General features: G+C 44.1%; 1 protein-coding gene across 2 annotated transcripts in view; it reads right to left on the bottom strand.

The window, feature by feature from the left end:
* The window catches only part of npm1b (nucleophosmin 1b), a 116555-nt gene extending 105996 nt beyond the window's left edge, over positions 1–10559 (bottom strand). Inside the window, exons 1-2 of one of the 2 annotated variants that reach the window (XM_059965755.1) lie at positions 10433–10559; positions 6780–6862 (exon numbers count right to left, since the gene is read on the bottom strand). In XM_059965755.1, the coding sequence (XP_059821738.1) occupies positions 6780–6862; positions 10433–10490 (141 nt within the window). In that variant the 5' untranslated portion in view covers positions 10491–10559. Of the gene's footprint in view, positions 1–6779; positions 6863–8243; positions 8432–10432 lie in introns of those variants that run through there. The other variant, XM_059965756.1, reaches the window with a different exon arrangement.
* Positions 10560–13295: the final 2736 nt, after the last annotated feature.

Genomic DNA, 13295 nt, shown 5'->3' with positions numbered 1-13295 from the left:
GCGATCTTTAAATGCTTGCTATTGTATATCCACTGTCAACCCTTTAAGTATCATTTGCCAGTCTATCTTAGCTAATTCACATCTCATACCTTCAAAGTTACCCTTCTTTAAGTTCAGAACATTTGTTTCTGAATTGCTCACTCTCCATCTTAATGAAGAATTCCACCATATTATGGTCACTCTTATCTAAGGGGCCTCACATGACAAGATTGCTAACTAACCCTTCCTTATTGCTGAATACCCAGTCTATAATGGCCTGCTCTCTAGTTGGTTCCTCAACATGTTGGTTCAGAAAACCATCCCGCATACATTCCAAGAAATCCTCTTCCTCAGCACCCTTACCCATTTGATTCACCCAATCTATATGTAGATTGAAGTCACCGATTATAACTACTGTTCCTTTATTGCACGCATTTCTAATTCCCTGTTTAATGCCATCCCCAACTTCACTACTATTGTTAGGTGGCCTGTATACAACTCCCACCAGCGTTTTCTGCCCCTTAGTGTTATGCAGCTCTACCCATATCGATTCCACATCCTCCAGGCTAATGTCCTTCTTTTCTATTGCGTTAATCTCCTCTCTAACCAGCAACGCTACCCCACCTCCTTTTCTTTCCTGTCTATCAATCCTGAATATTGAATATCCCTGGATGTTGAGCTCCCATCCTTGGTCACCCTGGAGACATGTCTCTGTGATCCCAACTATATCATATTTATTAATAACTATCTGCACATTCAATTCATCCACCTTGTTACGAATGCTCCTCGCATTGACACACAAAGCCTTCAGGCTTGTTTTTACAACACTCTTAGCCCTTATACAATTATGTTGAAAAGTGGCCCTTTTTGATTTTTGCCCTGGATTTGTCTGCCTGCCACTTTTACTTTTCACCTTACTACTTTTTGCGTCTACCCTCATTTTACACCCCTCTGTCTCTCTGCACTTGTTCCCATCCCCCCTGCCACATTAGTTTAAATCCTCCTGAACAAAAGTAGCAAACGCTCCACCTAGGACAGAATTGATGGCTTTGTGACCATGTTTGTAAAGGATATAAAGACAGGTGGAAAGGCAAGTAGAGATGAGGAAGCAGAGTGCCTGCAGAAAGAATTGGACAGATTGGAGGAATGAGCAAAGTAATAACAGATGGAACATAATGTACATAGTCATGTATTTTGGCAGAAGGAATAGTCTATTCTATAAATAGGGAGAACATTCAAATTAATCAGATGCAGAGGGATTTGGGAGTCCTCATGTAGGATTTACTTGCAGGTTATTTGACGGCAAGGGCTAGAATAGAAAAGCAAGGATACAATACCAAGGCTTTCTAAGACATCGGTTAGACCACACTTGGAGTACTGAAAGCAGGAATGGGCCTCTGATCTATGAAAGGATGTACTGGCATCAGAGAGCCCAGAGGAGATTTACAAGAATTAACCCAGGAACAAAAGGTTTAATATACGAGGGGCATTTGATGGCTCTGGGCCTGTACTTGCTGGAGTTTAGAATGGGTTGGGGTGGGAAGGGGATCTCACTGAAGCCTAACAAATAGTGAAAGGTCTGGATAGAGTAGATGTTTCCTATAGTTGGGGGGGGGGGGGGGGGGGGGGAGTCACGACCAGTGGACACAACCTCAGAATTGAAGGCATCCATTTAGAACAGATAATGAAAATTTTCTTTAACCAAAGGGTGGTGAATCTGTGGAATTCATTGCCACACATAGCTATGGAGGCCAAGTCACAGAATCAGAATCAGGTTTATTATCACCAGCATGTGTCGTGAAATTTGTTAACTTAGCAGCAACAGTTCAATGCAATACTTTAGTGTTATGTGTGATGAGAAAACCAGATGGAGATGGGGTCCAGAGTTGACCCCCTGCGAACTATGCTGCTAACGAGAGAGAGAGATGAAGACATCCTGCTGCAGATGGGAGAAAGAGACAAAGATTAAAGCTATGGCTCCATGGATGATTTAGTATTATGGCTTCTTCGCTAACTGTTGACTTTAACGCCAAGGACGTTTGGCCTGTTTGCGTGGATCCCTGCTGACACAGCAGAGTGATGCCAGATGCCTGCTGAGACAGGAGGGAGTGGACATAGTCAGTTGATGGATGGCTGGTACCACGGCAGGGGAGATAAAAGACAAGTCTGCTGAGACACCGGCAGACACGCCACGGGACACTGAAAGAGTGTTGTGCACCCACAGGAAGGTGGGGGCTTGGAGGATCGATTCAGGGGAATTGGTCAGAGGCTCACAGTGTGTGAAACCAGGCCGGTGGGGGGTTGTGTGTGTGTGTCCACCCATGCTCGGGTGAAGAGTCCACCGCTGAAGAACGGTCTGGCTTGGAACGGAGGGGTCATCATTGATGACCACAACGGTACAAGAAGACAACAGAAGGTTTACCTGCTGCAGCTGCACACATCTTGCTCACTCTCTCTCTCCCCAACATCACAACAGCAACTACCTCAACGTACACTGAACTCTGCATTATCTTAAGACTATTTATTTACCCCTAGACTATGATAGAGCTTGGTTTTGATTCTTATTCCTACACTTCTGTATTTATCATTGCTAACCTGTTTTATATGTATCTTTGTATTTTTGATACTGTATTACTTAGTTTACTAACAAACAACTTTAGTTACAGTATCACCAGACTCCAACGTATCCTTCCATTTCTGTTGATTTGGTAACCCGGTCACGGGGTATGTGACAACAGAAGAAAAAAATAAGTAGATCAATTACAGTAAGTACATGTGCATTTCAGATTAATAGTGTAAAAACAGATGTAATGTATATTATATAAAAAGGTGAGTAGTGTTCATGGGTTCAATGTCCATTTAGGAATCAAATGGTAGAAGGGAAGAAACTGTTCCTGAATCACTGAGTGTGTGCCTTCGTGCTTCTGTACCTCCTTCCTGATGGCAACAACAAGAGGGCATGTCGTTGGTGATGGGGGTCCTTTATAATGGATGTAGTCTTTTGTGGGGCTGCTCCTTGAAGATGTCTTGGACACTATAGAGGCTAGGACCCAAGATGGAGCTAACTAATCTTACAACTTTCTGTAGTTCCTTTTGATCCTATAGAGTAGCTCCCCCACACCAGACAGTGATGCAGCCCGTCAGAATACTTTTTACGGAACATCTATAGAAGTTTTAGTGTTTTAAGTGACAAACCAAATCTCTTCAAACTCCAAATGAAATTTGTAGCTCTATTGATATGTTGGGTCCAGGTTCGATCCTCAGAGATATTGACACACAGGAACTTAACATTCCTCACTCTCACCACTTCCGAGGGGACTGGTATGTGTTCTCTCATTTTACCCTTTCTGAAGTCCACAATCAGCTCTTTGGTCTTACTGACAAGGTTGTCGTTGCAACACCACTCAACTAGCTGATATATCTCACTCCTGCATGCCCTCTCACCTCCACCTGAGATTTAACCAACAATAGTTTTATCATCAGCAAATTTATAGATGGTATTTGTGCTACATCTAGCTACTGTTATGGATAGAGAGGGAGTAGAGAAATGGGCTAAGCACACACCTGAGGTGTGCCAGTGTTGATCACTGGAGTTGTGAGATATTATCACCAATCCACACAGATTGCCATCTTCAGGTTAGGAAGTCAAAGATCCAATTGCAGGAGGGAGCTACAGAGGCCCAAGTTCTGTAGCTTATTGATCAGGACTCTGGGAATGATCATGTTAAACACTGAGCTATGGTCAATGAACCCTTCATCAGGATGAAGGGTTTCGGCCCGAAACTTCGTCACTACCTCCTCCCATAGATGCTGTTTGGCCTGCTGAGTTCTGCCAGCATTGTGTTTTTATTTATTTCCAGCATCTGCAGATTCACTCGTGTTGATTCTGACCTAGGTGTTTGTATTGTCCAGATGATCCAAGGCTGTTTGAAGAGCCATTGAGATCTTGTCTGCCATAGACTTATTGTGGTGATAAGAAAATTGCAATGGGTCCAGGTCCTTGCTGAGCAGTTCACTCTAGCTTTGACCAACCTCTCAAAGCATTTCATCACCATAAATGTGAATGCTGCTGGTTGATTGTCATTAAGGCAACTCACAATACTCTTCTTAGGCACTGGTATAATTGTTGCCTTTTTGAAGCAGGTGAGAACTTCCAACCATAGTAGCAAGAGATTGAAAATGTCCTTGAATATTCCCACCAGTACCCCATCAGGGTCTGTCACCTTGCGAGGGTTCATTCGCCTTAAAGGCAGTCTGACATCAGCCTCTGAGACAGAGATCACAGGGTCACTGGGTACAGCAGGGATCCTCACAGTTGTAGTTATGTTCTCCCTTTCAAAGTGGGCATAGAAGGCGTTGAGTTCAACTGGTAGTGAAGCATCACTGCCATTCATGCTATAGGGTATTGCTTTGTAGGAAGTAATGTCCTGCAAACTCTGCCAGAGTTGACATGCATCTGATGTTGTCTTCAACTTTGCTTGGAATTCTTTCTTCACTCTTGAAATAACCCTTCACAAGTCAAACCTAGTTTTCTTGTAAAGACCTGGGTCACCAGCCTTAATTGCTACAAATCTAGCCCTCAACACACGACAGACCTCCTGATTCATCAATGGCTTTTGGTTTGGTAATGTACAGCAAGTTTTCATAAGCATGCATGAATATTTTTAAGTATATTTAAGGCGGAGGTTGATAGGTTTGTGATTAATCAGGGCATCAAAGATTACTAAGAGAGGCAGGAGAACAGGGTTAAGATAGATAATAAATCACCCATGATGGAATAGCAGAGCAAACTTGACAGGCCGAATGGCCCAATTCTGTTCATTATGTCTTATGGTCGAATTTGTAGTATTTTTTATTATTTTATATTGCAATGTACAGCTGTGGCAAAACAACAAATTTCATGACAGGTGCCATTGATATTAACCCTCATTCTGATTCTGAAAACATTTCCTAGTGAAGCATGCAGAGAAACAAGCGGCATTTTGGAGACCCAAAGAGCAAAGGAAGGATGAGTAACAGGTTAGTCTCAGCAACACTTTCACTGGACCAATACTATGCAAAATTACAGCAGAATGAAAGCACCCATAGCAGATTCATACTGAAATCCCACAACTTTTGTCCATTGGGGATGAAGTGGAGACTTTGAACTATTCACTGAGAAGGGAGGACTTAAAGACTGACAGTTAATGAGTCTGCATGGGTCCCATCAGAAAGAAGATACAAAATCCCAATAGTATGTATCACAAGCTTATAAGACTGTACAATAAGTTGGACTTTTGACTCCGCCTACCTCATTGAGACCTTGTACCATACTGTCTGTCTGCCCTGCACTCTAACTGTAACAATTTATTCTGCCCTTGTTTTGCCTGATCTGACCTCAATGCACTGTTGTAATGAATTGATTTACATTCAGTGACCAGTTTATTAGATACTAAAGATACTTGTAGCTAATAAAGTAGTCACTTCAGGAAGGGCAAGACGAAGGAACACATACCAATCTTCAAAGAGGGATCAGAAGTGGAGTGTCAAGATCTCTGAGTATCTAACCTGGTCCCAACATAGCGATGCAGTTATGAAGGCGGCAAGACAGCAGCTATACTTTATCAAGAGTTTGAAGAGATTTGACATGTCAACAAATACACTCAAAAATTTCTATAGTTGTACCATGGAGAGCATTCTGACAGGCTGCATTACTGTCTGGTATGGGAGGCCACTGTACAGGACCGAAAGAAGCTGCAGAAGGTTGTAACTCTAGTCAGCTCTATCTTGGGTACTAGCCTACAAAGTACCCGGGACATCTTTAGGGAGCGGTGCCTCAAAAAGGCAGCGTCCATTATTAAGAGCCTCCAACACTCAGGGCGTGCCCTTTTCTCACTGTTCCCACCAGTTAAGAGGCATAGAAGCCTGAAGGCACACACTCAGTGATTCAGGAACAGCTTCTTCCCCTCTGCCATCTAATTTCTAAATGGACGTTGAATCTTTGGACACTACCCCACCTTTTTAAAGAAAAAAAAACAGCATTTCTGTTTTTGTAAGATTTAAAAAATCTATTCAATATATGTAATTGATTCACTTCTTTATTTATTATTTATTTATCCCCCCCCCCCCCCCCCCCGCTAGATTATTTATTGCATTAAACTGCTGCTGCTAAGTTAACAAATTTCACGTTACATGCCGGTGATAATAAACCTGATTCTGATTCACTAAGTTTGTGGTCTTCCGCTGCAGTGGCACATCCACCTCAGATTCAATGCGTTGTGTTCTTTTGCACAGCACCATTGTAACATGTGCTTATTTGAGTTACTGTCACCTGTCAGCTTGAACAAGCCTGGCCATTCTCCTCTGACCTTCCTCATTAACAAGGTGTTTTCACCCACAGAGCTGCCACTCACTGGATGTCTTTCTGTTTCTCACACCATTCTCTGTAAACTTTAGAGAATGTTGTGTGTGAAAATCCCAGGAGATCAGCAGTTTCTGAGATATTCAAACCATCCCACCTGGCACCAACAATTATTCCACAGTCAAAGCGTGGAATATTTCTTTTCCAGTCCGATGTTTGGTCTGAACAACTATACCTTTGACCATGCTGAAACATGCAGCCCTGCAAGCTTCCGTGCTTTGAGTTGCTACCACGTGATTGGCTGATTAGATATTTGCCTAATGAAGTGAACAGGTGTACCTAATAAAGTGGGCTCTGAATGAATATGAACAGTACACAAAACAAGTTTTTCCACTGCACTTTATGACAATAAACAAATTTACCAAAATACAAGTACTTTCCAATTATGCACCGCACTCACCGTCTTCAGAACAAGCTGATGTACCATAGAATCATCTTGCACCTTGAACTTGTACTCCTTCTTTGACCCCTCCAGGACACAACCTGAACAATCAAATAAACACTATAAATATAACCAGCAATGCATGCAAAGAACTCCACCATGGACAGTCCCAAGCCCATTGTGTAAGGAGGTTTGGGCATGGGGCTAGCAATCCCATCCATAAAAATACAGAGGTACAGAAGCTCCAAAGGTCTCATCTCTGGGAGAGGAAAGATTTTCAAAAAAATGGGCTACACATGGGGTAAACTTGAAAGATGGGCCTAGGGCAGAGGCCTAAGCCCTTCATTCAGAGGGTGGTGAGAATGTGGAATGAGATGCCAGTGGAAGTGGCGGATGTGGGTTCAATTTCAGCATTTAAGAGAAATATGGATAAGAAGGGTATGGAGGTCTATGCTCCAGGTGTAGTTCGATGGGACTAGACAAAATAGCTTGGCATGAACTAGACAGGCCAAAGGGCCTGCCTCTATGCCGCAGTGTTCTATGACCACAACATCACCTCACAGCTTTTGAACTCAATCCCTTGAGTAATGAAGGTCAAAACACAATACAACTTAACCATTTATGGGGTATAACGAATGAAATAAAAGTTGGAGAGATTGTTTCGACTCAAGTACACACACCTCTAGTGAGGCAAATAAATCAAACTAAATCAACAGCTCCGAAATTATTTTGTTATACCCTGCCCTACCTAACACAGAAAAAACCTTCAAACTGTAGTTTTTGGGCAAGGAACTGAAACTTCTTTAATTGAAAGGTTTCAGTTCTTGTCCTGAGAGCTTGGGTACAAGTTGAAAATTCAATGACTTATGAATTCTCAGAGTTAAAAGAATCAAAGTATGTAAACAGTATACAACCCTGAGATTCACCTTCCCATAGACAGCCACGAAACAAATAAACACTATGGATCCGATCAAAGGATACATCAAACACTCAAAAGCGTAATAAAAAGGAACAAATCGCTCAAATAGCAAAAAACATGAGTGAAAAAAATGTAAAACATCAAAACACACAGTCCTCGAAACAAGTCTAAGAATGTTCCAGTCGATTTCAATTTAGCACCATGTCGCTCATTGACTCCAGGCTGTAGTCCGTCCACTTTGATCAAGATCACACAAAATAGCAATTAAAGAAAAAGAGCAACCAGAAACACAGCATGAACTGCAGAGTCTAATCCACAACTGTGCTGATTAAACCTTGCCCAAGACTGTGGCATCATCGAGCAAGAGGGAGAGAGAGCCCGGTCAAATGCAGGCAGGCAGTGCTGAACAGCTGACTGCCTTCTGCTCTTCTTTCTTGTTGATGTCAATCTTGCGCCCCCCCCCCCCCACCCCCATCTCCAGGCTTCTTGGTCTTCAAGCTTCCCACTCCATTCCAAACCTTGGAGACCAAGTGCCAGAAGGCTCAATCGGCCCAAGAACATACCATCAAAATGTAGATCACAGGTCCCAATGGCATGCAGCTTAGTAAAAGAATCATATTTGGGAAGTAGTTTTGTGAACTGTCTGAAGGATGTTGCCGTGGGTCACATTTGCTGGAGCATCTTCTTCCAGGTAGCTCAAGGTCCTCACAAGAGAGCACAGTAGTGATTAACAAGTTAGAACAGTCAGCATCGGCTTGCTTAGGGAAAATCTTAACAAATTTGATTAATTTCCCCCCCCCCCAAAAAGAGACAATTAGGTATATATCCAGGGGTGGGATAGTTTATGTTGTCATACAGACTTCAATAAGGGAGGCATGTGAAAGGTTAGCATTCTTGGAACGTGGGACAAATTCACACACTCAAGTCAAGCTGCTTTGGTGACAGGAAGAAGACAGCTATAACCAAAAGCAACAAGTAGAAATGTCAGAGGAATTCAGCTGGTCACGTAGCAATGCTTTGGAACAAACTCCTTCATCAGAACTGACGATGTTTCGGGCCAAGACCTTTCGAAGTTACTTTTTCCAATTGGAATTTGGTGATCAATGTTTTTCAGAGAAGGCAAAAGGCCTATTCCTGCTTCTAGTTCTAATGTTCTCAAAGTTCAAATGGTTAAAGCCCCAAGTGAAATATGATGGATTCTGATTAATTGAGACACATCGGGACCAGGACACTTTGGCTGAATTAAGTGGCTGCTCCAATTCGCCATTTACATGGAAATAGTTAAAAAGGTATAAAAAGACCTTAAATGAAATACAGAATAAATTAGAATACTACCCATAGTACTACAAAGCTGTATTAGCTCCAAACAGTTATCGATGGAGGAATTCAGTACAGACATCTAAGTGCAGGTAATGCCGTACGATGTTATCAACAACAGCATCCTCCAAATCTTTACTGTCATTGTAACATCAAGGTGATTGTCGACAACTTCAAATTCTTCATAGTTCCTAACTTGTTGAAGTGGTGAAATTGTTTCCCTTTCACTTCCAGCCATTTCTGGTATCTCCAACACAAGCAAATCTGCAGATGCTGGAACCTCCAAGCCTAAATAGCGAGCAAAACAGTTCAAATTGCCTGCATATTTCTCACCAGCTATGAGGGAGGGGAAAAAAATCACTGATTTTTGAATACAAACACACACAACTGACACTTTTTAAAATCTGCTTGCTCCAAGCATGATGTCGTGTCTAACGGCTACACAAGTCACGACTGACTAATTAGAATAGTGTACGAATCAAGTAGTATAGTGAACAACGAAGAGAATCCAGTTTTATTTTTCGATTTAGCTTCTGCTCTTTAAGAGCTGCCTTCAATAAGTGGCTGTCCCAATTAACTAGATCAGACATTCAGAAACCTTATGATCTTTACGAACTACTTGCCGGGATCAAGATTAGTACCAAGTCCCTCATTCTGACCAGTTTGAGCCAAAGGGCTGTTCTATATTTCAAATCCAACTGCGTATTTATTGTGTTCCAGAAGTGATTCCAACTATGAGCACTGGGTCTGGGGGAGTGGGGAAGGACCAGTAGTGAGGGTGTTGCAGGGGGGGAACGGTCGGATGGGCGGGAAGGAGGGTGGAATGGTCGCGGTGGGGAAGGACCCCCGTTTGTTAGGGGGAGAGTGGAATGGTCGCGGTGGGGAAGGACCCCCGTTTGTTAGGGGGAGAGTGGAATGGTCGCGGTGGGGAAGGACCCCCGTTTGTTAGGGGGAGAGTGGAATGGTCGCGGTGGGGAAGGACCCCCGTTTGTTAGGGGGAGAGTGGAATGGTCGCGGTGGGGAAGGACCCCCGTTTGTTAGGGGGAGAGTGGAATGGTCGCGGTGGGGAAGGACCCCCGTTTGTTAGGGGGAGAGTGGAATGGTCGCGGTGGGGAAGGACCCCCGTTTGTTAGGGGGAGAGTGGAATGGTCGCGGTGGGGAAGGACCCCCGTTTGTTAGGGGGAGAGTGGAATGGTCGCGGTGGGGAAGGACCCCCGTTTGTTAGGGGGAGAGTGGAATGGTCGCGGTGGGGAAGGACCCCCGTTTGTTAGGGGAGGGTGTTCGCGGTGGGAAAGGACTCCGCTAGGAAGGGCCGGCGATCGGCTAAGTGAAAGTGGTTGTGATGGGAAAGACCGGGGTGCAATTGTGGCCTTCCGGTCAGCCCCTGTCGTTGTGTCCCAGAACCCTGCCCGATCTCCAGCCGCCGCCTACCTACCGAACAGCCGCACGCTGGGATTAAACGAAGCCCCGGACCGCTCTCTCCGCTCCTCCATCGCAACTCCTTCACTCAGTGCGCAACCGCCGCTCGCTTCAGCCAATCGGAAAATACCCTCTAGCCTCTGGGCCGTTAGCCAATCACTACTCCAGGCAGCCTCCTATTTACACCAATCACTGATGCGTAAAATTGAAGCCTGTTATCCAATCCTGACAAAGGGTCGCTTTCACTCTGATTGACTCTCCTGCGGACCAATAGACATTCGGTGCCTCGGCAGGCTCGGGTATGAAGTCCAATAATTATGCAATATTCCATATCAATCAAATGAAAGGCAGGCGGGTCTGGACGTTGATTGACAGCTCGCTCCCTCACACCCACAGGCCTGTTGCTGAACTTGGCAAATACCCACCGAAAGGAACAATGCACTCATTCTTCTCACTTCTGAAAGTTTTTCTAAATGCTTGGAAAGCACTGCACAAATCTGAGCTCCATCTTGTGTTTACTTCATAAGGAAGTGAATCTGAGGATTTTTGTTTTCAGAGTGTCGATCTAATGTGGAACTCACTGCCTGAATAGGGGATGGAGGTAGAGACTCATGTGAATTCTCAAGGCCAAAGCTTCTGTCCTGCTAATTTGCATCATCTGCCCATCACCCTTCACCACTCCTTGGGCTACAGCCATCTCCCCTCCCCAGTGCAGGGTTTCAGCCTGAAACATTGATGGTTCCTTCCCCCACCTCCTCTACTGCCAACTGGCACTTTTCAGGCTACAATAGTATAATAGAACATAGAAATCTACAGCACATTACAGACTCTTCAGCCCACAATCTGGTGCTGACCACGTAACCTACTCTAGAAACTGCCTAGAATTTCCCTAGTGCACAGCCCTCTATTTTTCTAAGCTCCATGTACCTACCTAAGAGTCTCTTAAAAGACCCTGTTGTATCCGCCCAATGTAAAGTCTCTGGAGAAGCACGAGAGTCTAAAGTCCTTCCACTATGGACAAGGAGGGGCTGAGTCAGGCAGTCAAGCAACTCAAATCGAAAGGGTGCAACTCCCAAGGGGGCCACATGAATGGCAATGGTGCTGTAGATAAAAATATGTGTTAACACCAATAAAGATATTGGCCAAATGATGCTAAGAATGTAAAATGTTTTGTACTGATTTTCTCTCGTATTTTGGAATAAAGTTTTTATATTTTAAATAATTCTCCACATCCCCCCCCCCCCCAACAAATGCTACTCACCGCACTGTGTTCTACCAGAAAGCTGCTTGTTGTCATGTATGTTTGGTTCTGGTCCAAATGCTGGTAGACAGGATTAGTATTACTGGATTCCTGATAGTTGGTATGGACAGTGGGCTGAAGTCCCTGATTTGGTGCTGTATGTCACCATAACTCAAAACAGCAATCATCATCATCATTATGTGCTGTGCCTTACGATGTAGGTGATTATGGTCTTTTGACCATGATTGTTCTTGGCAAATTTTTCACTGCCTTCTGGGCAGTATCTTTACAAGATGGGTGACCCCAACCATTATCAATACTCTTCATGATTGTCTGCCTGGCATCAGTGGTGGCATAACCAGGACTTGTGATATGCACCGGCTGCTCATACAACCATGGCTTCCCATGGTCCCATACAACCCGCTCCCATGGCTTCACATGACCCTGATTGGAGGGTTAAGCGGGTGCTTTGCCCTGCCCAAGGATGATCTGCAGGCAAGGAGAGGGAAGAAGTGCCTCACACCTCCTTTGGTAGAAATGTAACTCCATCCCTCCACTCAATATACATTAGTTTATAAATTCTTCCATCCTCACCTGCTCCAGTCTTCTTTTGACTCTGGACCATGAACAAAGTGGCTCATCTTCAAGATAGTGGAACAGTGGCAGTAAAACCGAATCGCCCACAATATTATTGGAAGGCTATGCAGGTTGCAGAGGCTGAAGTGTGAAGTGATTTGCTTTGGAATGTCAAATTTGAAGGCAGAATACAGGGATAATGGCAAGATTCTTGGCAATGTGGAGGAACAAAGCAATCCTGGGGTCCACATCATAGATTCATAGATCCCTCAGAGTTGCTGCACAAGTCGATGGGGCTGTTAAGAAGGTGTGTTGTGTGTTGGGCTTCATAGGTCAGGGGATTAAGTTCAAGACCTGCAAGATAATGCTACAGCTCTATAAAACCCTGGTTAAACAACACTGTGTGCATTGTGTTCATTTCTGGTTACCTCTATAGGAAAGAAATTGAAGCTTTAGATAGGGTGCATAGGGGATTTACCAGGAAGCTGCCTGGACTAGAGAGCATCTCTCATAGAGTTAGAAGCACCAGGTTTCTGGGAGTGCACGTAACATGTGATCTCAGCCTGATCCATCAACACTACCTCTTTAGTCCACTCTTTAAGAAAGGAGGAAGGCAGCAGAAAAGAAATTATAGACCAGCTAGCCTGACCTCAGGGGTTGGGAAGATGTTGGAGCCAATTGTTAAGGATGTTAGGAGTATCATAAGCAAGGCAGATGAACTTAGAGAGTGGGTCAATACATGGAACTATGATGTTGTGGCCATTACAGAATGGCTCCTGAGTATGCTGGGCTTTAGATGTTCCAAAAAGGACAGGGAACGAGGCAAAAAAGGTGGGGGAGTGGCATTGCTAATCTCAGATAGTATCACGGTTGCAGAAAAGGAGGAAGTCAAGCAGGGAATGTCTACTGAGTCATTGTGGGTGGAAGTCAGAAACAAGAAGGGGGCAATAACTCTGTTAGGTGTTTTTTATAGACCCCCCCCAATAGTAACAGAAACATTGAGGAGCAGATAGGGAGGCAGATTCTGGAACAGTGCAATAATAATAGGGTTGTTGTGATGGGG

Source organism: Hypanus sabinus, chromosome 3 (genome assembly GCF_030144855.1).
Source record: "Hypanus sabinus isolate sHypSab1 chromosome 3, sHypSab1.hap1, whole genome shotgun sequence".
NCBI classification, from domain to species: Eukaryota; Metazoa; Chordata; class Chondrichthyes; order Myliobatiformes; family Dasyatidae; genus Hypanus; species Hypanus sabinus.
Note: the sequence above shows the minus strand (reverse complement) of the source record. Positions and strands in the feature narration are given on the sequence as shown.